This window comes from Thalassophryne amazonica, chromosome 13 (assembly GCF_902500255.1).
Source record: "Thalassophryne amazonica chromosome 13, fThaAma1.1, whole genome shotgun sequence".
Classification (NCBI taxonomy): Eukaryota; Metazoa; Chordata; class Actinopteri; order Batrachoidiformes; family Batrachoididae; genus Thalassophryne; species Thalassophryne amazonica.
The window spans coordinates 59,235,434-59,262,329 of record NC_047115.1 but is presented as its reverse complement, the minus strand read 5'-3'; the positions used below and the strand labels follow the sequence as shown (position 1 = coordinate 59,262,329).

The window sequence follows — 26,896 nt, the reverse complement described above, 5'->3', positions numbered from 1 at the left end:
TAGTCTGTCACCTTTTTGAACTCTTGTAAATGTGTGTTCAGATTCAGTGATTGGAATAATTTCAGTCAGATTGAGAGGAAAAAACAAATCCATATCAACACATTTAACTGATGGACACATGAGGAAAACCAGAAATTCAGAGCTAGATATGTTATGTTTATGGCCTTGGAGGATTATCATGAAGCGTTGCTCATACTTTAAATTAAATAGAATTCTTACATCAGTGAGGGGGTAGGAGTTCATACTTTGTTGTTTATTCTCTGTTGCACTAGTGGTGGAAACATCAGGTGGCAGTACCTAGAAAATACAATAAGAAACATAAGTAAGAGCAACAGACATTTGTAGAAGATGACTATTCAAAAGAAACTTTCAATCAGGAGCATTACTCTGATTATGTTTGCCTCTCTTTGCCATATTTCTGTTAGTGTGGAGTTTGGGAGACACTGCTTACTGCTTTAGAGATTCTCATCAGGGTTCACCATCCCCATCAGTCTTTACATACGTCAGTTTCTCAAGGCCCAAATGTGCATCGGTTCCTGTTGACCTGCCAGGTCTTACAGGAAGGTCAGTCTTACAATGGTGCTGCCACCATGCTGTTTTTGTGTTTGTCACTGACAGCATCATGTTTGCCTTAAGGAACATCGGGAGGAGCATCTCACTGCCATCCCACAGGAAGTCTGTTTGTCATTCATCAAAATCATTCAGGAGGTGCTAGGGTCTCCTCCAGACCTAGACCTGCTCAGGCTGATCTACAACTTTCTGCTGGCTGTTCACCCTCCAACTAACACCTATGTCTGCCATACTCCATCCAGCTTCTACTTCTCACTACACATAGGTGAGGAAGCACTTCAGCTGTGACCACAAGTTCTAAAAATCCCTTTTGTGCACAGTTTTGTTTTTTCTTCAGATGGCAAGCTGTACCAGGAAAAACTGCAGTCTATTATGTACCTGCGACACTCTAACAGTGGAGAAAGTCCACCAGCAGCTCTGTGATGTCGCTGTCTCCTACCATCTTCACTGATGCTCTCTCTGAAGGTACAGATGGTTCACTTTATAGTAGCTTGAAAGCACTTTCAGACACCCAGCACTCTTGGCATAATAAATGTGTTTATTATGCCTCTATGTTACTTGGAATGGTGTTTATACGAGTAAGTACAAAAGTAGCATAACCTTCCTGAGAATGTTCAGTTATAGTGGGGCTTTTAAACAAACATTGAGATTTCAGTGCTGGATCAGCCCAGTTCCACTCCTTGTTGATACAGGGTCACCACAGTTTTATTTTAAGCACCTAATGTAAACGTGATTAGTTCTGGGAAAAACTATGTTAATGCAGAATGAGGTTAGTGCATTTGCACACTTTCTTACTCTATTTCTAGCTTTCAAAAGAAAACACTTCTCTGTTATATATCTGGTTACATGTAGATCTTCAACTCTGCAGTTTATTTTCTTTTAGGGTTCTGTTGTTATACACAGTTATTTTCTTCTTCTAACCATAATTTTTCTATGAGCCATATGATTAATTTACTGTTTTTATTTTATTTGTTTGTTTGTTTGTTTCTTTGTTTCTTTGATTGTTTTTTTAAGCTAGCCAAAACAAAGTTTGTCACAGAGGTTTATTGGGCTGTTTCACAGTCAGGGTACACAAGTATGTGTTACCGGCACAAAAAAATCAAAGTGGTTACATAGGTCAAGTTATTCATCCATATCTAACTGCTGAGTAAACAAATGGGGATATCAAACCAAATGACCATTAATCCTGACAGACCAGTAGGAGTTATCCATGTATGTCAAACTAAACTTTGTTGGTCATTTTCACCGTTGTCATTAAACCAACTTTATCTTTAAAATCAACTTTTGTACCCTGATTGTAAAACAGCTATTGTACTTTGTGGCTGGCAACTTTCAGTCTGGCCATCAACAATTATTATTATATTTTGTTTGTGCATGTGTGCATGTTTGTGTGTCAGGTGGTTCAAGGAATGAACTTCACAAAAGTTGTGTGTCAAAGCTCAGTTTGTTGACCCTGGGTTTTACCTTGTCCAAGATGGATTTGCATTCAAAACACTGTTAGACACTTAAGTGGCTCTGCTCTCTCTTTTTTTTTTGTTTTAAGATATTTAGGTGTACCTTAGTATACACTAGTAGAGTTCCACCTTAGATTTGGAATGTATAATAGAAGATATCCCTTATACATTTCATTACCTTATAAAATTTCTTCTCTGTGTAACAAAAATACTGTAGTGTTGTTTATTGCCTAACATAAAAAGGGGGTTGCAGTGGTTCACAATAGCCCAACATCTTAAATATTTCTTCTGTCAGAAAAAGACAAACGTTTCACTGATCAGGGAAACAAAACTACTGTTTTAATTACTGTTGTTATCGTGAATATTTTCAATTTGTGATATGTGATGGTACAATTTGATGTGTATAATTCAAACATATTTTGTGAGGCATTTTTATGTTATGAATGTGCAACATGTATTTGGTAAGTTACTGTTTTATTTATTTTAGTGGCAGTTAACAACTTGTCACGTCTGTCCTTCTACAAATGTTTATTTTCAGCTTAATTTCTTACACACCAAATTTCTGCACACACATTATCACCATAGATACTGGTTGACCAACATAGAACTGCATAATGTAATTAGCCAGCAACTAAATAAATTTAATAAATTATGAAATTAGTAAATCATAAAATTTACTAATGCAAAGCTGTTCCGTTAACAAATTAGGTCTTGTATATTATTCAGTTGTAATTTTATATTTTGTTTTCAGGACATCTGCATGTGCCTTCCCCTGGACATGTAGGTGATGACCGGTCGTTCCGTCTCCTCTAGTCTGGCTCCATCTCCATATTCTTCCCCGTTGCTGACACCTCGAGTCGGACATGGTAGCTTAAATGAGGCAAGTGAAGGTGACGGGCTCTCACTCTCCACGCAGGAGGCTCTAAGCAGCACAGAGACACTCAAGAAGGGTGGGGGTGAGGAGCAGCTCCTTAGCAGCTGTGAATCAGCCAAGACAATCTGTGACTCTCAGGAGGTGGATGATGTGGAGCCCTAAGCACCCCGTCTATCAGTGTAGAGGAGGATCGGGACGATACAGCAGAGGTGGACAGCCTGGCAGAGGGCAGTGTGGGGATTGCAGAGTCTGAGGACAGGTTGATTCAGCCAGCGAAGAGGCACTGCGGCGCCCCGACAGTCTGAAAGGCATCCAGTCTTTCCAGAGAGCCACAGCAATCTGACTAGTCTCGGTTTGGCCTTTCCAGCCCCAAATGATCCTTGACCATTAGCCGATGGCAAGTGCAGCTGACCGAGGCTCTGTACCTGAAGACTTGGGAGAGCTACACATATTCCTCCTGGATATGAGAGGTCCCACAGCAAAACTGACTCACATGACAGGTATTCTAATGTACAATAGTTGAAAAAGTTGTTTGTCAGATTACTGTGACTAGACTACACACTCATAAGGTTGTGTAAACTGAATCACTGCACAACACTCCAACATAAATCAGGCAGTTCAGCCCAAACCACAGTCAGAGTTTGACATTTTACAACAGTTAGACTTCTTGATGGTCTTCAAGGCATGTCACCACCCAGCCCAATGTAGCAAAATGACTTGAAGACCCGCAAGAAGTCCAGTTAGCGCAGTGGATAAGGAGCTGGCTTGCCAATGTGTAGACGTGGGTTTGAATTCCACTCGTGCTACCTGTCTGTGTCCTTAGACAAGACACTTAATCTACATTGTCTTGGTCTACCCAGCTATAAATGGTAGCGGCTTTGGCTGGGGAAGTAACCTGTGTCAGACCGGCTTCAATCCCGGGGAAAGATGGGAAGCCATTCTCTCTGCAATGACTGTTTTAGTTTTTCATGTACGTACCAAGCAGCTGTTGTCTTTAAACTGAAAGGTTATATAAAGTTAATATTTTGCCCTTTTTGATTCTGTTTTATCAAGAGTAACCATTATACAACCCCTGGCAAAAATGTTGGAATCACCGGCCTCGGAGGATGTTCATTCAGTTGTTTACTTTTGTAGAAAAAGAGCAGATCACAGACATGACACAAACTAAAGTCATTTCAAATGGCAACTTTCTGGCTTTAAGAAACACTATAAGAAATCAGGAAAAAAAAATTGTGGCAGTCAGTAAAGGTTACTTTTTTAGACCAAGCAGAGGGAAAAAAATATGGAATCACTCAGTTCTGAGGAAAAAAATTATGGAATCATGAAAAACAAAAGAACGCTCCAACACATCACTAGTATTTTGTTGCACCACCTCTGGCTTTTATAACAGCTTGCAGTCTCTGAGGCATGGACTTAATGAGTGACAAACAGTACTCTTCATCAATCTGGCTCCAACCTTCTCTGATTGCTGCTGCCAGATCAGCTTTGCAGGTTGGAGCCTTGTCATGGACCATTTTCTTCAACTTCCACCAAAGATTTTCAATTGGATTAAGATCCGGACTATTTGCAGGCCATGACATTGACCCTATGTGTCTTTTGCAAGGAATGTTTTCACAGTTTTTGCTCTATGGCAAGATGCATTATCATCTTGAAAAATGATTTCATCATCCCCAAACATCCTTTCAGTTGATGGAATAAGAAAAGTGCCCAAAATATCAACATAAACTTGTGCATTTATTGATGATGTAATGACAGCCATCTCCCCAGTGCCTTTACCTGACATGCAGCCCCATATCATCAATGACTGTGGAAATTGTACATGTTCTCTTCAGGCAGTCATCTTTATAAATCTCATTGGAACAGCACCAAACAAAAGTTCCAGCATCATCACCTTGCCCAATGTAGATTCGAGATTCATCACTGAATATGACTTTCATCCAGTCATCCACGTCCACGATTGCTTTTCCTTAGCCCATTGTAACCTTGTTTTTTTCTGTTTAGGTGTTAATGATGGCTTTCGTTTAGCTTTTCTGTATGTAAATCCCATTTCCTTTAGGCGGTTTTCTTACAGTTTCGGTCACAGACGTTGACTCCAGTTTCCTCCCATTCGTTCCTCATTTGTTTTGTTGTGCATTTTCAATTTTTGAGACATATTGCTTTAAGTTTTCTGTCTTGACGCTTTGATGTCTTCCTTGGTCTACCAGTATGTTTGCCTTTAACAACCTTCCCATGTTGTTTGTATTTGGTCCAGAGTTTAGACACAGCTGACTGTGAACAACCAACATCTTTTGCAACATTGCGTGATGATTTACCCTCTTTTAAGAGTTTGATAATCCTCTCCTTTGTTTCAATTGACATCTCGTGTTGGAGCCATGATTCATGTCAGTCCACTTGGTGCAACAGCTCTCCAAGGTGTGATCACTCCTTTTTAGATGCAGACTAATGAGCAGATCTGATTTGATGCAGGTGTTAGTTTTGGGGATGAAAATTTACAGGGTGATTCCATAATTTATTCCTCAGAATTAAGTGAGTCCATATTTTTTTCCCTCTGCTTGGTCTAAAAAGTAACCGTTACTGACTGCAACAATTATTTTTCCTGATTTCTTATAGTGTTTCTTAAAGCCAGAAAGTTGCCATTTGAAATGACTTAGTTTTGTGTCATGTCTGTGATCTGCTTTTTTTCTACAAAATTAAACAACTGAATGAACATCCTCCGAGGCCGGTGATTACATAATTTTGCCAGGGGTTGTATTATCTTATAGACAATGTGGGCTCAGTGACATTGAGAGATCTATTACTTTTTGATGCACATTCAGCCAGTATAGAAAATGTGCACGATGGTGGAGGGAAATAACCAGAAATTCAAATATTCCCGCACAAATGGTTATTTTGTAACCATTTGTAATGGTCTCTAGCGCTTTAACTGATTAATTATTAATATGGTAAAAGTTGTTGAATTTTATCAGTCCCTCTGTGCAGTGGAGAGTACGATATGGAACAAAATTTAATTAAGGGAAAAAACTGATCCTGCTATCAACAGAAATTTCAGTGGGCTTATTCTATACAACATTATTTGTCACTAATCAACATTTTAAAGGCAGCTATCCTTCTCTCCCTACTGTATGAGTATAACATGTATTGAGAAGGCAAGAAATACTGCGGGCTATACCTACATTCCTGACAGGAGTAGCCCAACACCCCCCATGTGTAAAAGTTAACTTTCTGTGTGATACAAACAGGAACATTCTTAAGCTCTTTTTGGGAGCAGTGAAGAAGGTGATTTTGTTTGGTGTTGATTCAGGGCCAGAACAGAGGACTGCCTGGTGCTGATCTGCTGTGGCCTCTATGATCTTCTGAGGGGTGTTACTGTTGTTGCCTGACCTTATGCTGGAGGAGATAATGGACAAGCTCATCCAGCCAGAAGCCCTCATTGTTCTGGTCAACCATTCCTCACCCCTCATCCAGCAAGGCGTCATGAAGGTTGGTTGTGTATTGTATTTGCTCTGAGAAACAAGTTTCAACAGTCTAACAAATTGTATCAGTGGATTAAGTGATATTTCCTAATGAACATTGTTTTTGCCCTTTATCCTTCGTGCCATTTATGTTTTATTTTTCAACATTGTGCAGCAGCAGCAGCTACGGGTACTTTGTTCCTTTCTCTTTTTTTAGGGATGCACCCATACCACTTTTTTCCAGACTAAGTACGAGTACATTTGGTTACTCCTTGATACCGAGTACCGATACAAATACTTACAACCCCAATTCCAATGAAGTTGGGACATTGTGTAAAATGTAAATTAAAAACAGAATACAATGATTTGCAAATCCTCTTCAACCTATATTCAATTGAATACACCACAAAGACAAGATATTTAATGTTCAAACTGATAAACTTTATTGTTTTTGTGCAAGTATTTGCTCATTTTGAAATGGATGCCTGCAACATGTTGTTGGGATGGGGCACCACTATTTTGACTATGGATCAAATAGAGGAACATTTGTCAGAAAGTCCAAATATGACCAACTTTACAACATGTATTCAAAACACTACAAAGATGCTCAAATCACCTGCAATTCATGGAGGGAAATTGCACGTAAAGTTGGTTTGCAGGTTGATGATTGTATAAAGAAGTGGAGCTTGCTGAGGGACACATTCTTCCAGAAAAAAGCGGTGGAGGGTGACTGATCAGTATTAGTGGCCGTGCAGGGTAAAGAAAGTCAGTGCCTTCCAGTTCTTCACATCGTGCCCTCTACTTTTCCAGCTGTAAATTCCATTGTGGTGCCCACCAGTATGATGGAGAATTTGAAAGGGTCACACCCACGTCAATGTGATTGCATGAACATGGACTTACAGAGTTGTAGCAGCATAAATCAGGCTCAAGACAAAGCATAAGATCAACAGAAGGATTAGGGATGCGTCTTACTTTTACGGACGCTGTACCAGACCGTTGTGGTGAAGAAGGAGCTGAGCCACAAGGCGAGGCTTTCAATGTACCATTCAATTTACGCTCCTATCCTCACCTATAGTCATGCACATTGGGTAATGACTGAAAAAATGAGGTTGCAGATGAAACCAGCAGAAATGAGATTTCTCAGTTATTTGAGCTTACACACGTGGACAGGGTGAGACGCTCAACTATCTAAGAAGGACTCAGATTAGAGCCCCTGCTTCTTCAAAACAAAAGAATCCAGTTGAAGTGAGGTAGTTCAGACATCTGGTGAGGTTGCTCTACTGTCTGTTCCCTAGGCATCTGGTGAGTATGTTCCATGGTTTGCTTCCTACGGAGGTCTTCCAGGTGTGTTCAACTGGTACGAGGCTGCAAAAAGACACAGGAAACACTGGAGGTATTATATTTCCCAGCTGACTTGAGGCCAGGAAGAGTTACAGGACTTGACCGATGATAGGAAAGTGGAGGATGGGCTGCTTGGACTCCTGCCACTACAGCCTGGATAAGAAAAAGAATGACTGAATGAATATTATGTCACATGTCTTTGGAGGTGCTCTGTTCTTTTCACAAGTACAGGCGTAGCCAGTTTCTGCATATTTCAAGCTTGGACATGAGAATCGCTTTATTTGGACCCTTCTGATAATGGTCCCGACTACAGAAACTTGTTTTGTAAGTCTGAGTAAAGCAATTAGTGCGCTTGTTTCCAGAGCTGAAGGTTCCCAGTTCAAGGCCACTCCTGCCCACTATCCATGTAAGTGGAATTGCGTCAGGAAGGGCATGAAGCGTACAACTTGTGCCAATAAACATGCAGATCCAAATGAAAAGGGAGAAGCCAAAAGAACCTAATAGCTGCTAACTGCGTCATTGCACTCTGTCTCCCCACAGCTGTTTATTATAATTATCAGTCGTGGTGTTTTGCAAGCACAATACTCAAAAAAAAAAAAAAAAAAGCAGTCACGAGGGAAATACTGGTGAAAGTTAACTTTAAAATGGAGGAAAAATTATACCATTCAGCCTCTCAGGGATTTGGTGGGACTTGACTTTGAGCATTTCCTACTGGGATGCAGTCACGTATCTGTAGAAGCTTTGGTACAGCATTGTTGTGAATACATCCAAATACAAGTAGCGCTGATATCGGGGCAAAAACCGTCAATATTATGAATAGGGATAGGTACTGAAACCCAGTATTAAACAGGCCCCAGGGCTCAATTATGAAAGACCAAAGTTTGGATAAGCTCCACCCCTTAACGCTACTGCTTTCTGTGCTGGAGAAGTCAGGGAAACAAATTTAGACTTGTCTTTCTTGTGTATGTGTGTCTGAGTGTCTGCACGACACAAGAAGCAGGTCGTGTGTGTCTGTGTGTGTGTGTGTGTGTGTTGCTGGTAGCTTCACTCCTCTATGCTGGCAGCACTCACGTTCTGTCTCTCTCTATCTCACTCTTGTTATCAAATTCAAAATGCTTTACTGGCATGACTATGTATTTCCATTGCCAAAGCGGTCACTACAAACCATCCGCTAAGAGTAGTGGCAATGTTAAAATCTTAACGATACCCATCCCTATAAACACGTCCTTCTACAATGTTCTATAATAAATTGTACGGTGTACTTTCTGCATTATGTCTCGCTTCCTGCACCATCAACACAGGCACTGCCCCTGGAGTATTTCCAGTGGTTGCGAATACATCTGACATAGATGATCTGCTGTTGTGTGCTAAATGTGTGAAAGAGTGTCATATAAGAAAACATTATTCTTCTCCTCCTCGCCTGCAGCTGCTGGATGCTTATTTCAGCCGAGCCCTCAAGGATCAGAAGGAGAAGTTCCTGAAGAACCACGGTTTCTCCCTCCTGGCAAACCAGCTGTACATCCATCAGGGCAGCCAGGGGTTAATGGAATGCTTTCTTGAGATGCTGTTTGGACGGCCGGTGGGCCTCGAGGAAGAGTGGGTCAAGAGATGATACACTTAAATAATAGATACATTATTTCTCTAAGCATAGGCACCGCAGGCTGTCAGTGTTTTGTATGTATATTGTGATGCATACATGTGTTGCTAGTGATTTTCTGCTGGTGTCAACTTAAAAGAATACACTTGCATAACATCACACAACGTATTGAATTATGTATGTTTTGATAGGAAAGGTAAACTTTGATTCCTCGCAAAAATTACATATTAAATGGCAAAACTATAATGATGAATTCAATCATGTACCGTGTACATTATTTGGGCATATTGCAGTTATTTATGTTTTGTGTAATACTTTGCAGTCTTGAGCTGGAAGAAATGGAAAACATCTCGCCCTTCAGAAAGCGTTGTATCATCCCAGTCTTGGGTCTTATTGAGATCTCACTGTACGAGAACTCCTTGGTGCACAACAGCCTGTGTATGTTGCTGCAACTGCTCAATGCCTGCCCCAAGCTGGCAGACATCCTGCTAGACCACGGACTCATCTACGTGCTCTTTAACACGCTCTGCACCCTCAACGGCATGGAGAATGGGTACAGCTGCCAAAACAGAACAATTTATTCCCTTTCCCACAGTTTCATAGGTTGAAGTCATTAATCCTCCTTCTGTTTGTTGATTGGACATATACAAGTGATGTTTTTTTGTGCTTCTCCTTGCAGCATTCCCTTAAATGACTATAAACTGTTGGTGTGTGACATCCAGCAGCTGTTGGTAGCTGTGACTATCCACTCGTGCAGCTCTTCAGGGTCCCAGTACTTCCGCATTATCGAAGACCTCATTACATTACTGGGTTTCATGCAGACCAGCAAAATGTGCCGCACACAGGGTGAGGTTTGATTTATAAAATACAGCATACTCTGTTGATATTGTGATCTACAGTATTCACTGTATCCTGCTGTTAGAGATGATACCCAGCTGTGGAGTTCTAAAGACACTGAACTGTAACACTGTTAACTGGAGCTGCAGCATGAAAAATGATTTCAGAATTACTGTATCACATATCACCATCTTTTTCCCTCTTTCCAGTGCTTCTTTATCATTTCTTTTATTTTGTGCAGTCACTGCATCATCACACACATCAGGCCCCAAGAATGGCACCTCTTAATTCTGATTTATCATCATTTCTGGAATTGAAATTTTTCAATGCACTTGTAGTTACATCAGCTTGGTGATTAAGTTTCTCATTTTACTGTTTTGTTTCTGCTTCTCCCCCCCCCCCCCCCCAAAAAAAGAGATGGCAGTGGCTTTGCAGTTCCGTGTCCTTCAGTCAGCAGTTGAGTTTATAAAGACTACAGCCAATCAGGAACCCCAGAAGCTGAGCAGCTCCGTTACTGCACCAACCTCTCCACATCATGCAATCTATCAGAAGCGCAAAAGCATTCCTGGTGAAATTTCAACTTATTTGCCAGTAGAAATGGTGTTGTCGCAATACCAGTAGAATATATAGTGCATCTGGAAATTATTCACAGCACTTCTCTTTTTCCACATTTTATGTTACACAGCCTTATTCCAAAATGAAGTAAATTCATTTTTTTCCTGAAAATTCTACACAGCCGATAATGACAAGGGGGAAAACAGTAATGTTTTGTTTTGTTGTTTTAGGTGATTATTTGTGGGAGGGTTAGATTTTTGCACATTTATTTAAAAGAAAAAAAACTAAAATCACATGTACATAAGTACTCACAGCCTAGGCTGCTCAAAATTGAGCTGTTCCACTGAACATCCTTGAGATGTTTTACAGCTTAATTGTTAAATCAGTTGATTGGACATGATTTGGAAAGACACACACCTGTCTACATATAAATATAAAGTCCCACAGTTGACAGCGAAGAAGCCTTTACTGTCACTGTACATATATACTACATACATACAATGAAATTTGTCCTCTGCATTTAACCCATCCAATTAAAGTTAAACACAATCCAACCACTAGGAGCAATGAGTAGCCACAGTCTGGCTCCCGGGGACCAACTCTAGATGTAGAGACGCTGCCTTGGTCAGGGGCAGAGAAAGGAGAATCATGTGTTTGATTGTGGGAGGAAACCAGAGTGCCCAGAGGAAAACCACACAGACATGGGGAGGACATGTAGACTCCACACAGAAAGGGTGGGAAGCGTTCCCACAACCTTCTTGCTGTGAGACACTAGTGCTAACCACTAAACCACCGTGCATGTCAGTGCACAAACCAAGCACGAAGTCAATTGTATGTAGACCTCCGAAACAGGATTGTTCTTGAGGCACAAATCTGGGGAAGGGTACAGAAACATTTCTGCTGCTTTGGAGGGTACAATGAGCACAGTGGCCTCCATCATCTGTAAATGGAAGAAGCTCAAGTCCACCAGAACTCTTACTAGAGCTGACCGCCTGTTTAAGCTGAGCGATCAAGGGGATAAGGGCCTTAGTCAGGGAGGTGACCAAAAACCCGATGGTCACTCTGTCAGAGCTTCAACATTCCTCTGTGGAGAGAGGAGAACCTTCCAGAAGGACAAGCATCTCTGCAGCATCCACCAATCAGGCCTCTATGGTAGAGTGGCCAGACAGAAGCCTCTCCTTAGTAAAAGGCACATGGCAGCCCACCTGGAGTTTGCCAAAGGCACCTGAAGGACTCTCAGACCATGAGAAACAAAATGATCTGGTCTGATCAGACAAAGACTGAACTCTTTGGCATGAATGCCAGGCAACATATTTGGAGGAAACCAGTCACCATCCCTACATTGAAGCATGGTGGTGGCAGCATCATGTTGTGGGGATGTTTTTCAGCAGCAGGAACTCAAGACTAGTCAGGAATGAGGGAAAGATGAATGCATCAATGTACAGAGACATCCTGGATGAAAACCTGCTCCAGAGCGCTCTTGACCTCAGACTGGGGGACAGTTCATCTTTTAGCAGGACAATGACTCTAATCACACAGCCAAGATATCAAAGGAGTGGCTTCAGGAGAACTCTGTGAATGTCCTTGAGTGTCCCAGCCAGAGCCCAGACCTGAATTTGATTGAACATCTCTGGAGAGATCTGAAAATGGCTGTGCACCGATGCTCCCTATCCAGCCCGATGGCGCTTGACAGGTGCTGCAAAGAGGAATGGGCAAAACTGCTCAAAGATAGGTGCACCAAGCTTGTGGCATCATATTCAAATCACTTGAGGCTGTAATTGCTGCCAAAGGTGCATCAACAAAGTCTTGAGCAAATTTTTTAATGAATTTGCAAAAAAAAAAAGCTTTTTTTTCATGTTGTCATTATGGGGTATTGTGAGTAGAATTTTTGTGGGGGCAAAAATAAATTTTGTCCATTTTGGAATAAGGCTGTAAAATAAAATGTGGAGACAGAGAAGCACTGTGAATGTTTTCCGGATGTACCATGTATTAGTCTTTTGAGGCATTTACACTTTCACTTTGTACCTTCATATCCTCTCCCATCCCAATTTAAAGGTTCCATACCTATGAAAGACTCCATTATTCCTCGTATCCCCAGACAGCACTTCTGCTCCTTTGGCCAGATTCCCCTCTCCCCTCCTTTCAGCTTCCTGTGGCCAGGATTCCCGCTCCTGCTCCCCAGTTGGAGCACCATCCTACATATTCCACTCTGATGCAGGTAGCTGGGACAGCAGTCCACAGCCGGGGCCTCTTCCCAGTTTAGGGAGGTGTCTCCCATTTGCAGTGAACTCACCTCCTTCCTACTACTCTGATAGTTAATTTGCCAGAGTTAATTTGCCCAGTACTCTCTTGTGTTACTGGTGCATATGTGTTTTTTACATTCATGTGATTAAAGGGGACGTTTGACATTTTTTTTCAACCTGGGCTCTACTTTTTTAGAAATTGTGGTGTTCATCTTTGTCTTTAAAAAAAATTAGTTGTTGCAGTTTTGATTTAGAACACAAACACCATCGCAGGCTAACTGGCTATATAATGTAATTGCGGGGCAAGAAAAAACACTCAGTAAACTGCTGAACAGACAAAAATATCATTAGAAGTTTCTTGTAGCATGGGAGGATCCTACAGAGGTAAGTGCGCACGGTTACATCAGTAAATGTAAAGAAACCATTAGTAGAAAGACTATACATTTAGCCGTTACCTTAGGCAGGTAGGCGGCCGACGGCACTGTTGACCACTGAGTCATTACAAATCATTGCCCATGAGGTGCTTGGTCTTACAGATGCTTTCAGCTGTTCATTGGTGACACAAGAGGTTTACGTGAAGTTACGTTATTTAGCCGATTAGCTAGTAGGTGTTTAGATTGTAATTCAATGCGGCATCAGTTACATTGTTTTTTCCCGAGTGAAAAGATGAACCCAGTTTCTAAAAATAAAAATGACATGCCCTCTGATCAGTGCAAGTTTATAATCTTCTCTGTACTCCTGATCTGTGATGTATTTACAGTAAATTCCTCTGACTTGAAAATAAAACAAATCTGCATTTGTAGGCACTTAAAAGTGGAGCTACATTATTGAGGATTTGCATTCCCTCTCTTTTAGTGGGTCGTTTATCTTCAGAGTTTATTGTTGCTGTGTAAATTTCAGTCATATGCATTATTTGAGTTGTTGCTATTTTTCATTCTGAACTGCAACTGATTTATTTAAAAAAATTAACTGTGTGTTTCTGTTTGAGTGATTTTGCACGAGAGGTCTTCACAGGTCAAGCGGTTTTGAATTTGGTTTACCCTCTGCAACATTTAATTAACTGCTGAGAGGGAGGGGATGAGGAGAGGGAAAGACCATTATCCAAATGCTTGAATATTGGCACGCCCTCCTTAGATTATCCCTTTTAAGACATTTTAATTTGTGTTCCCTCTCCTGTGGCACACGGGTGACTGCTAACGGATTGTGCGCTCTTGTCCTTCCACCCAGTTAAACAATATCCAACCGGGTTCGTATGATCCAGATTGGGTAATCACACTAGAACCATTGTGACCGTGAAGCCCTCTTATTTGAGCACTTAGTGGAAACATCAGACCAACAAATGATTTTTTACCAATATGGCTGATGTTAGTCCTCTATATGCCACGTTTATGACCAATCCACTTCCTGTTAAAGCTGTTCACACTCCTATGCTGTGGTTCTAGGGCGACGCCGGTTCTCTCTTGCACAGACTGACTCCCTCCTGATGAGAATGCGCTCCGTAGCCAGCGATGAACTCCACCAGATGATTCAAAAGAGGATGAGTCATGAAAACCCTATTCGCCCCAGTGAGGCAGAGTTTGTCCAACGTTTACAGAAGCTTGTGGTCCTTGCTGTCAACAGACTCATATACAATGGTAACTAAAAAAAAAATACATCATTTATTTACACCCCACTCCACCCCTCCCCCACCCCCATTTGAAAATTAATTGTTCTTTTGTCAACATAATTATTTCAGCAAGATTATCTAACTCTGGCCTGGGTGTCTCTTCATTTCAGATGTGAGTCAAGACCCTTTTTGATTTGCTCAATATTCCTGACTCCCCTGAACAGCAGCTTTCCACACCAGATCCATGTGGGCAACCACAGGATGAGAGCACCTCTGTCTCACACTCTCCTACTCACATTTATCCTGCCACCAGCTAGCAAAAGAGCTTTCAGAAAGACATCCTCAAACTTATGATGGATGGGATCAAAATCAGCCTGGTATGAGAGCCACTGAGAAGTGTTTTTTTTTTTTTTTTTTTCTTTTTCTTTTTTGTATTTCAAAGCATTTTCTTTATGAAGAGGGCTATTTGTAAAGCTCCGGTTTACTGCTGAGTGATGTGGATCTTGCTTTTGGTGCCACAGGGCAGTGCGGGCCGCGGTGGAGCTCCCAGTCAGCAGTGGCGAAAAATTTTATGGTCATGTCGGGATACTTTTAAGACTCAAATAGGTCGCCTGCTGGTGCACACACTCAGAGCCCTGCACTTCCGTTGTCTGACCGGAAGGAGGCATTGGAGTTTGTGTTTGATTCTCGACATCTGGATATCCTTAGAGAAAGCCTCAGTCCAGGTCTGGAGGTGAGTATGAGGGGAAATGTACTTGTGTTTGTCACTTAGAATCTTAAACTTTTTCATATTTATTTTTGGTATCACAGTTCCATCTGTCTGTGCTGTGCCTTTTATTTTGACTTCATTAGGTAATGTAAGATGGCAGAAATCATAATGACTATTAGCATTTCTTTGTTAAAGTGCCATGCCAGTCTGATTTCTGATTTATTTCTAAATATGTATTTAGCAGTAACTAAAAAACGATTTCCATTGTTCCTTTTGTCTTCAGTCATTCTGTATGTTACTAAAATCAACATGTTGACACTAGAAATGTTTTTGGGATTACTCAGATTCCCACAATTTGTCATGTGCACTTTTAAACCATGCGTATGCACAGAAATGATGAAGGCCTAGTTGTGCTAGAAAACATAAAAACACACCCTTTTAGCTAAATACATAGTATATTAATACAACCCCAGTTCCAATGAAGTTGTAACGTTGAGTGAAATGTAAATTAAAAACAGAAAACAATGATTTGAAATCCTCTTCAACCTGTATTCAATTGAATACACCACAAGATGATATTTAATGTTCAAACTGATAAACGTTATTGTTTTTGTGCAAATATTTGCTCATTTTGAAATGGATGCACGTTTCAAAAAAGCTGGGACAGTGGTATGTTTACCACTGTGTTACATCACCTTTCCTTCTAACAACACTCAATAAGCATTTGGGAACTGAGGACACTAATTGTTGAACCTTTGCAGGTGGAATTCTTTCCCATTCTTGCTTGATGTACGACTTCAGTTGTTCAACAGTCTGGGGTCTCCGTTGTCATATTTTGCGCTTCATAATGCACCACACATTTTGAATGGGCGACAGGTCTGGACTGCAGGCAGGCCAGTCTAGTACCCGCACTCTTTACCACAAAGCCTCGCTGTTGTAACACGTGCAGAATGTGGCTTGACATTGTCTTACTGAAATAAGCAGGGACGTCCCTGAAAAAGACGTTGCTTGATGGCAGCTCCAAAACCTGGATGTACCTTTCAGCATTGATGGTGCCATCACAGATGTGTAAGTTTCCCATGCCATGGGCACTAACACACCCCCATACCATCACAGATGCTGGCTTTTGAACTTTGCGCTGGTAACAATCAGGATGGTCTTTTTCCTCTTTTGTCCGGAGGACACGGCGTCCATGATTTCCAAAAACAATTTGAATTGTGGACTCATCAGCCCACAGCACAGTTTTCCACTTTGCATCTGTCCATTTCAAATGAACTCGGGCCCAGAGAAGGCGGCAGCGTTTCTGGATGTTGTTGATGTATGGATTTCGCTTTGCATGGTAGAGTTTTACCTTGCACTTGTAGATGTAACAACGAACTGTGTTAACTGACAGTGGTTTTCTGAAGTGTTCCTGAGCCCACGGGGTAAGATCCTTTACACAATGATGTCGGTTTTTAATGCAGTGCCGCCTGAGGGATTGAAGGTCACGGGCATTCAATGTTGGTTTTCGACCTAGCCGCTTATGTGTAGAAAATTCTTCAGATTCTCTGAATCTTCTGATTATATTATGGACTGTAGATGATGGAATCCCTAAATTCCTTGCAAATGAACATTGAGAAACATTGTTCTTAAACTGTTGGACTATTTTTTTCACGCAGTTGTTCACAAAGTGGTGATCCTCGCCCCATCTTTGCTTGTGAACAGGTGCATGAAAAAATAGTCCAACAGTTTAAGAACAATGTTTCGCAACGTTTAATTGCAAGGAATTTAGGGATTCCATCATCCACCTGTGGAATGTTCCAAACAGGTGTTCTTTGAGCATTCATCAACTTTCAGTGTTTTATTGTCCCTCTGTTCCAGCTTTTTGAAATGTGTTGCAGGCATCCATTTCAAAATGAGCATTGGGAATTCTTTCCCAATGGGAAAGAGTTCCACCTAAAAAGCTTCAACAGTTAGTATCCTCAGTTCCCAAACACTTAGTGAGTGTTGTTAGAAGAAACGTGATGTAGCACAGTGGTAAACATACCACTGTCCCAGCTTTTTGAAACGTGTTGCAGGCATCCATTTCAAAATGAGCAAATATTGCACAAAAACAATGAACTTTATCATTTTGAACATTAATATCTTGTCTTGTGGTGTATTCAATTGAATATAGGTTGAAGAGGATTTGCAAATCATTGTATTCTGTTTTATTTACATTTTACACAATGTCCCAACTTTATTGGAATTGGGGTTGTATATTGTTCAGCCTAATTAATTGACTTTTGCAAGCAGTTTTGCTAGTTCATTTTTTGTGAAATAATTTAGTTTCTCTGTGCAAAGTGAAATAATGTAAACATCCAAAATGAAACTACGTTTAGAAATTCTGTATTGAAAATTTCTTGCTCTGTTAAAAAAGCACTCGGGGAAAATTTTCAACAGAATGTTAAATTTCATTTGGGGGTTATATAGCCTCATCTGTAACTGGTAGCTGGATATATTTTTTATTTTAATCATTTTACCCAAGGCCATCAAATATGGCCATTGGGTTTTGCAAAGACTTTGCATCCGCCCATCTGTTTGTTTGTGCTCAGCATAAGTCCAGTCCTCTTACTGCCAGAGTCTTTAAATTCACAGGGAACATTCTTCAGACACAGACCTTGGAAAAGTTCAAAGATGGCTAACCTTGACCTATTTAAGAGGTTAAAATGCCTCATTTAGTTTCATTCGTTTTTTGTTTTGTTTTTGTTTTTTTTTATGGGCAGGGGTGACAGCCAGTCAGAGTGGTATGGCACCATGACATCAGTGGCTGGTCTAGCTAGCTGCACAGTCTTTTGTTTGTGTGTAAATATAACCTCTTTGTTATAGATTATATGAAAGCTAGTGAGAAATAAACACTTCTAAACTGAAAATGTTCATTGGAACCTGTTAACACCTCTGCTGTGATTTACAAGACATTTTGCAGATGTCAGTGTGCACGCTAACTTCCGCTAACTCAAAACTAACTTCTGCTCTTGTCAAACGCTCACGTATGGGCACACGCACGCCCTCCCGTAGACGCCATTACAACCTAAATATTGTTTATGATTGATTCATTGATTGATAGAGGGGCTTTATTGAACATGTACAAATTGTATGTAGGACAACAGGATCTTAATATTTAATGTAAATAACAATAAATGTATGTGTGTGTGTGTGTATGTATGTATGCATGTGTGTGTGTGTGTGTATATATATATATATATATGTATATGTGTGTGTATATATATATGTATATATGTATATGTGTGTGTATATATATGTATATATGTATATATAATTTGCACTGGGATACCAATTGATCAACTTCAAATTATAAGGAAGACAATGCTCATACGGCCAAGGGTATTTTAGCATTGCGTTATATTACATGTTCTTTGAATCACCTTCCATAAATTGCTCCACGTGTCTTGGAGCATCACACAAAATGTGAAGTGTTTTCTTCTTTGTGGTTGAACAGTTACACCATTGCAAAGTCTTCTTCCCTTCCCTTTGAACATACTCTTATTACTGTTATTAGAATGAAATTACTTCTGTCTTCTTCATTTCCATTTTTACTTTTTATAATTTTATCCCCAGCCTCCTCTTGTACTGTTTCATATTATTTGATATATTTGACACTAGAATTCATACTTGTTTTTTTATTATCATAATCATGGTAGGAGCATTGTTTTTTTGGGGGAGGTGGGGGTGCTGAATGTAAAATATCTGATAGATGAGGCTTGTTTGCTGTCCAGCTCTGTGTGTGATGTGATTCAGGCACAAATGTAATTTTATGCTTTTGTTTTACTCTCACTCAGCACGGACCAAAGTTGTCTCTGTATCTCTACGAGATGTTGCATGACCACAAGGACAATCTCACCAAGGAGGAGCAGACTGCCGTGGGTGTATTCATGACCTCGCTCAAGCTTTGTGGTCATCGCTGTATCCTACCGAATTCACCACATAAACTAGACTTGCTCAAGGCCATCATAGAGGTAAAGCCGGTGTTCATGAGAAAAGAAATAACATTTTGTTCTAAATGTGGTGACCCTGCCTTTCTTTTTTATTATTATTATTTTTTTTTTTTTTTGTATTATTTTTATTTTATTTTCTATTTTTTATTTATTTTTATTATTACATATACAGTGGGGAAAATAAGTATTTGATCCCCTGTCAGTTTTGCAGGTTTTCCACCTACAAAGAATGGAGGGGTCTGTAATTTTTATCGTAAGTACATTTCAACTGTGAGAGACAGAATCTAAAAAAAAATCCAGAAAATCACATTGTATTATTTTTAAATAATTAATTTGCATTTTATTGCGTGAAATAAGTATTTGATCCCCTAGAAAAACAGAGCGTAACAATTGGTACAGAAACATTTGTCTGCCATTACAGAGGTCAGACATTTCCTGTAGTTCTTGACCAAGTTTTCACACACTGCAACAGGGATTTTGGTCCACTCCTGCATACAGATCTTCTCCAAATCTTTCAGGTTTGGAGTTTCAGCTCCCTCCAAAGATTTTCTATTGAGTTCAGGTCAGGTTCACGACCTTGAAATGCTTCTTACAGAGCCCCTCCTTAGTTGCCCTGGCTGTGTGTTTGGGGTCATTGTCATGCTGGAAGACCCAGCCAGTGCTCTTACTGAGGGAAGGAGGTTGTTTGCCAAAATCTCACAATACATGACCCCATCCATCCTCCCTTCAATACGGTGCAGTCGTCCTGTTCCCTTTGCAGAATAGCACCCCCAGAGTATGGTGTTTCCACCCCCATGCTTCATGGTTGGGATGGTTTTCTTGGGGTTGTTCTCATCCTCTAAACAGTGGAGTTGATTCCAAAAAGCTCTATTTTGGTCTCATCTGACCGCATGACCTTCTCACATGCCTCCTCTGGATCATCCAGATGGTCACTGTTGAACTTCAAACGGGCCTGGACATGTGCTGGCTTGAGCAGGGGGACCTTGCTGCCCTGCAAGATTTTAAACCATGACAGCATCATGTGTTGTTAATGTAATTTTTATGACTGTGGTTCCAGCTCTCTTCAGGTCATTGACCAGGTCCTCCTGTGTAGTTCTGAGCTTTCTCAGAATCATCCTTACCCCACAAAGTGAGATCTTGCATGGAATCCCAGTCCGAGGGAGATTGACAGTCATCTTGTGTTTTCTTCCACTTTCTAATAAATAATCATAACAGTTGTTGTCTTCTACCAAGCTGCTTGCCTGTTGTCCTGTAGTCTATCCCAGCCTTGTGCAGGTCTACAGTTTTGTCCCTGGTGTCCTTAGACAGCTCTTTGGTCTTGGCTATGGTGGACAGGTTGGAGTGTGATTGATTGAGTGTGTGAACAGGTGTCTTTTATACAGGCAACAAGTTCAAACAGGTGCAGTTAATATAGGTAAAGAGTGCAGAATAAGAGGGCTTCTTAAAGAAAAATTAACAGGTCTGTGAGAGCCAGAATTCTTGCTGGTTGGTGGAGGGGTCAAATGCTTATTTCATGCAATAAAGTTCATATTAATTATTTAAAAATCATACAATGTGATTTTCTGGATTTTGTTTTTAGATTCTGTCTCTCACAGTTGAAGTGTACCTACGATAAAAATTAGACTTCTCCATTCTTTGTAGGTGGGAAAACCTGCAGAACTGGCAGGGGATCAAATATATATATATATATATATATATATATATATATATATAATGAGACTGCTTGTCTTTGAAAATAATTTATTTGTGGGCCATCATTTCTTTTTTCAACTACATGTCGAGTACATGCATAGTCAACTACATACTGCTGCTTTTCGGGCCACAGAAAGCTTTTCTAACTGTAAGCATTTTTAAGAGTTTTTGCAATCACAGTCTCCTAGCATTACACTCTCATGCTGTATTTCTTGGTTGCTTGAGAGTTGTTTGACTCTGCATCTTAAAGTTTGCGTCATCACTTCTCCTCCATTGCTGGTTAAATCTCAACTTTTGAGATGTTCTTTTTTCAGGATAATCACTGTGTCTCCAGAATGCAACACTGTAAGGGGTTACTTCAGTCCTGGGAGACGCACACTGGTATTTTTCAGAGCTTGCTTATGTGTATGACATGTAAAAAGTTAGACCCTAAATAAAACATGGTGCTATTTTTTTCCAGATGTAATGTACTCATATATCCAAGGGGGAAAAAACAGTCTATTTGGAATAATACAATAATTCCTAAGTTTTAAACTACCTAGATACAATTTGTCAAATTGAGGCCTCCCAAAAACTGCCTGTCACATTGCTTGAAACTCCTTTATACTGCAGCACAAGTTTATTCAAGCATTTACCTTTACAGGAAAAAATCAAGTATGAAGCTGAAGAGAAAACAAGTAAAGTGGCATGGGAAAAGAAAATGGGAAATGCTCAGAGAAAGTGAGTTTTTTATTATTATTAAATCCACCATTGTGTGAATTTATGTTCAGTAGAAGGCATGGTATGAATTTTCTTTCTTCCACAGTTTGAGCTACTCAGCTTATTTATTTTTCTTTCAGTCTTATTCAGAGACTGGATGGAAAATCGAAAGATATTTCCAAGATTGCAGCAGACATCACTCAGAATGTGTCTCTACGGCAAGGCATGGAGAGAAAAAAAGTCATGGCACACATCAAGGGTCTTTATAAGACGGACCTCAGTGCCAGCCGCCATTGGCAGGAGCTGGTTCAGCAACTCACACATGACCGGTGGGCATGGAAATGTGTATCTGTCAAAGGCTAAAATATTATTATTTTTTAAAGTACAGCAGTGTAATTTTTCTGCATTTTATAGTACTTTACTCTTATTATATTACTATATTATTTAGTCTTTCTTTTCATGATTTTCTCATATGAAATAGGCAACCATTCTTCACTGCTTATAAAAATATATGCCAAATTATTTCAGATATTAAAAACATGGTAAAGAAACCATCTACACGTACGTACCAAAACACCACTGAAAGCATTCATAACAATCGGTCAACACAATTTTTCTTGCATGGCGTTTTTCCAATGGATTTTGGTTAATTTGGGGCACGGAATCCAAATTTGCATTAGTTTTTACCAATCACATCACCTTTCTGAAATATGAAAACATATTTCTCATATCAAGCATAGAAGTAAAAACTGCAATCTCGCACACCTCTTCTGCGCCATAAACAATATGGCGGCTCTTGTTCACATTGCGGAACCTGGTTTTAAAAACTATGCTTTTGAAGCTGCTTTTGTGCATGATTAGTGCGTCAAACTGGTGGGTGAATGAGCAACTTTTGCGTATCCTCAATAAGGAACATATAAATTGCAAAAAAATGTGATATGATAGAGGAAAGCTGAGCTCAGATTCAGCACCCACAAATGACCCTAATCGGTTCTCAAAGTCCAACACCAGAGTTTTTATTTTTTATTTTATTTATTTTATTTATTTTTTTGACCAGTGTAATCACTGATGTTTCTTTGTACTGATTTAACAGAATGTCATGTTTGATGATGCACTAATTCTGTTTCAGTGCTGTCTGGTATGATCACACATCCTATCCAACTTCCTGGCAGCTAGAACCCCACCGAAGGACCCAACCGAGAACGGCGACGGCTGCAGAGATGCTACCTCACCATTCCCAACAAATACCTACTCAAAGATCGACGCAAAACTGAAGGTCAGTAAACCTTTGTACTTGGCAGCACGAAGGCAAATTTAGTCAAAAACTGATGTGCTCTTCTTTGTAAGCTAACCTCTATGTTGCTTAACACAATGAAGCCGCCGCTGTCCTTCTTGTTTGAGGGATAAGACTCATTCATCATTCTCTTCCACTGTAAAAACAAGGCCACTAGCGAGTCTATCAGGTATCATTTTCCACTTCTCTCCGCCTGACTACCTTCAGTAAACATCATAAAACCGCTGAGGCAACCTGAATGATCTGAAGCAGACACAAATGTCTAATCAACTCATGTTGCTTCAAGAGGTGCCTGTGCTTTTATTTGCTGGAGACGTCTTATTTGCATTATGATAAATGTCTCTTTGGCATTAGGTTTCACCAGACGGTGTGTGAGTGTTGCCCCTGCCAGAGAGACAGCAGGGGGAGCTCCTTCTGGGTAAGATACTGACTACTACTCCAAAGAATATTGACCATTCCAGGAAGGACAAAATATGGTTTTGGTGTTCATTCAAGAAGGGAAACTTTTGTTTATTCTGCCTTTTGATAGCTCACTCAGTTTCTTTGTGTATTGTCTCAAAGGAAAGTCTGGATGTACTTTGTAGAAGACAATGCCGCTGATGCTCATGATAACCAGGTAGATCCATACGAACTGCCTTGCCATATTCTGGGTATGGCCATGCATGGGCATAGTCAACGTCACTGCTTGTTCCTGTTTGTGTTTGGAAGAGCCTTCATGGGGAGACAGAGGCACCTTCCTTTTCCTGACATACGAGGAGATCAAGGAGGTGCACAAGCGCTGGTGGCAGCTCAGAGACAACGCTGTGGAGATATTCCTCACCAATGGACGGACACTACTATTAGCTTTTGACAACACAAAGGTAATCCAAAACGTGTCAAAAGTAAAAATAAATCATGTTATGATTGTGAAGGTTTAATCTTAAACCCCGCTCAGACTGGGGTTGGCAATCTGGCTTGCTTTGTAGATGGATAACATTCAGACCTGTTTTCAAATTCGGTGTTGCCGACCAAACGGTCCCACCTAAAAATCGGTCTGGGCCCTGCCTTCACTGTGCATGTGTTATTTCTATGCATCAGCCGCAGTTCCTGATTTCACCTCATTTCTGCTTAAAACTGTGCTCCAGTCTCATCTGTCTCAGCAACAGATAACTGAAGCTTTGTACAACAATCATTTCCACATAAATTCAGCATTATTTCATAATAAAAGACGGAGGAAGTGATCAGAGAGCAGCAGTAGCATGAGCTGCTGGTACTGCGTTCACTGCGCCTCCATCATTTCAAAGTGTCAGTAGCAACTCACCGATTATTGCATTATTTTTGCTTAGAATGGCCTCGTTTCTGCTTAAAACTGACATTCGAATGATTTAAGAGGTTTTACTTTGTCATCTGATGGTTAATAATCACATTATTTCCTTTGATCTCTTTCGGTGAAGAGACTCTGTCTCAGACGAGCTGCTGTGGTCCGAAATGACGCATGGGCAGTGAAGGCAGGTGGGTCCAGTTTTTAGGGGGACGGTTCAGTCTGCGACACCGGCTCATTTTACACACTATATAAACGCAGTCTAACTCTATCCTAATTCAAGATGTGTATGTATCTGGACATGAGAGCATGTGTGTGCGTGCGGATCTGGATGTGAGTGCACATGTGCGTGTGTGTGAGGATCTGAATATGAGAGCATGGCTGCATGCGTGTGTGGCTCTGGACATGAGAGCACGTATGCGTGTGCGCATGCACGCGCGAGTCTAGACGTGAAAGCGTGTGTGTGCGTGTGTGGTGTGTGTGTGTGTGTGCTGTGTGTGTGTGTGTGTGTGTGTGTGTGTGGACACCTGAGAGCTCAGGGGTGTGCATGGATCTGATAGGTGGGGCTGAGTTGGATTTGAGTGGATAGAAAACAGTCTGCTTTACATCCATTTGCACCATTCAGATTCTGGGGGAAAAAAAAAACCATCCAGCCCAAATTCCACTTAAGTTGGTTGGGGGAAAAGTCTGCCTAAATACACAGTCAGATTAACTGATTTACACAAAATGCCAGCATGTGAGAAATATGGATAACGACCTCCACAGCATAAATTGAAGTGAATATAAAAGTATTGTCGTCATACCATCAGGGAGTTGAGTACTGTAAATACTAGATTACCCACATCATCACCAGAAAACAAATTCAGGCAGTTTGGCCACTTGACAAATGGAAAAAAAAAATCACTATAGAGGATGGACTGTGAAAGAACTGTGAAGACTGGCTTAAACAGCTACCAGTGCTCAAAATTGAAAGCTGTCAGAAGAGAGTCACTCAAGCAAATTGTGTAGTCTGGTTTAAAAGGAGGTAAATGCATTTAAACAGAGTTCAGTTTGGAGTTGTTCTCTTGGCATTCCTTTTGTCCCGCATACCATTTCGCCTCTTGATACTTTCATCTTATAACTGTTTGTATTCTTGGCATAGTTCCGTGATGACGTCTTCCACAACATCCTAACCTCTGATCTACCCAACCTGCTGGAGCACGGAAACATCACCGCACTCACACAGTTGTGGGGCTCAGGACAGATCTCCAACTTCGAGTACCTCACACATCTCAATAAGCATGCCGGGCGCTCTTTCAATGACCTCATGCAGTACCCAGTATCCCCTTCATTTTGCGAGACTACACCAGCGAGACCTTGGACCTGCAGGACCCAAACATCTATAGGTCAGCCTTGAATGGAAACTGTTCATTTGTTACCACAGACATTTAAGGCCTGATTTGTGCATGTAATTCAAACTTAGTTTGGAAAATGTATCATAAAGATGACATTTTCTGGATTAGTACGGTAATCATCTCAATTTGATGCATACACTGATTGCTTACACTGATTGGTGACTCATTCATTCTATGTTAAAACCAACACAAGTTAATGTAAGATGTGTGTTGGTGTTTACAAATAAATGTGCTATTGTAAAATATGTAATTTTTTTCATTTGTAAAAAAAAAAAAAGGCATTTGCAAAACCAAAAAGTCTAAGTTGTGATTCAACAACCGTGTGATATAACAGGCGCCAGTAGATGGCAGTGTTCTATGCATTTTGACCCATCTACTGGATGGCAGTGGGAAACAACTCAGTTTACCCATAATCCCTTTGGGCACCTGTGTGTGTTAAATGTTAAAAACTTCAGAATTAGTGCATTATTTTAAAATTAAAAGATATTTGTTATATTTTCACTTAGTACAAATGACAGAGTTGACATTAATGTAGTTATTCTATCCGGATTAATTTGATTTATAAATCAAAACCATAAGTCTTTTTCCAAGATTGGACCACTGTGTGCTGTCAAGGAAAATGACTTTTGTTTTTTTGTTGTTTTGGTTGGTTGGTTTTTTTGTTGTTGTTGTTTTGTTTTTGTGGCAGTCTGGCGGCCCGGCTCCTTCTGCTGGGGTAGAGTTGAGCTCAGCTTCTCTCAGCTGCCTCGCTGCTGCAAAATGCATAGCAGACAGGAGTCAATAGGGTTTATAAATTTTTTTCACCGTTACTATGTCAAAAAAAACAAACAAAGCGTTACCGGTCTATAAGTTATCGGCACTAAATTTATCGAAAGCTAATTGGTCCGCTGATGGTTTTTGAAATTATCTGAAAAGCTAATCAGGTAACAAGAAAGTTAGCTTCGCTAATGAACGGTTAGCGGAACTGTGCCCACGAGTGGATCTGGGTGTCGCAGACCAAACGGTCCCCCCCTACAAATCGGTCCACCCTGCCTTCACTGTGTGTGCGTCATTTCTGTGCATCAGCGGCAGTTCTGTTTAAAACTGCAATCTAGGCATCATCTGTCTCAGTGATATATCTGAAGCTTTTGTACAACAATCATTTCCACATAAATTCAGCATTATTTCATCATAAAAGATGCCAAACCAATATAATTTTCCAGGAAAGCAATATGACTGCAGCCATTTTTATAGTTTGTTTTGCTTTGTTTTGACTGAGCACCAGATGACCCGCCACAAAATTCAGCCAGTTTGACAGGAAATCTG

At 40.5% G+C, this 26,896-nt stretch overlaps 1 protein-coding gene across 1 annotated transcript in view; it reads left to right on the top strand.

Annotated features, from left to right (window-relative positions):
- The window catches only part of lyst (lysosomal trafficking regulator), a 143,913-nt gene that overhangs the window by 101,026 nt on the left and 15,991 nt on the right, over window positions 1-26,896 (top strand). Inside the window, 37 exon segments of the mRNA XM_034184385.1 lie at window positions 426-560; window positions 637-835; window positions 908-967; window positions 970-1,035; window positions 2,776-2,828; window positions 2,830-3,046; window positions 3,049-3,156; window positions 3,159-3,224; window positions 3,227-3,271; window positions 3,274-3,353; window positions 3,355-3,398; window positions 6,200-6,259; window positions 6,261-6,378; window positions 9,118-9,287; window positions 9,611-9,841; window positions 9,968-10,134; window positions 10,541-10,693; window positions 12,736-12,833; window positions 12,835-12,898; window positions 14,366-14,557; window positions 14,700-14,713; window positions 14,715-14,906; window positions 15,051-15,158; window positions 15,161-15,262; window positions 19,057-19,233; window positions 21,548-21,624; window positions 21,744-21,932; window positions 22,733-22,781; window positions 22,783-22,879; window positions 22,970-23,004; window positions 23,006-23,066; window positions 23,252-23,315; window positions 23,459-23,513; window positions 23,606-23,639; window positions 23,642-23,757; window positions 25,339-25,516; window positions 25,519-25,582. Of these exon segments, the coding sequence (XP_034040276.1) occupies window positions 426-560; window positions 637-835; window positions 908-967; window positions 970-1,035; window positions 2,776-2,828; window positions 2,830-3,046; window positions 3,049-3,156; window positions 3,159-3,224; window positions 3,227-3,271; window positions 3,274-3,353; window positions 3,355-3,398; window positions 6,200-6,259; window positions 6,261-6,378; window positions 9,118-9,287; window positions 9,611-9,841; window positions 9,968-10,134; window positions 10,541-10,693; window positions 12,736-12,833; window positions 12,835-12,898; window positions 14,366-14,557; window positions 14,700-14,713; window positions 14,715-14,906; window positions 15,051-15,158; window positions 15,161-15,262; window positions 19,057-19,233; window positions 21,548-21,624; window positions 21,744-21,932; window positions 22,733-22,781; window positions 22,783-22,879; window positions 22,970-23,004; window positions 23,006-23,066; window positions 23,252-23,315; window positions 23,459-23,513; window positions 23,606-23,639; window positions 23,642-23,757; window positions 25,339-25,516; window positions 25,519-25,582 (3,938 nt within the window).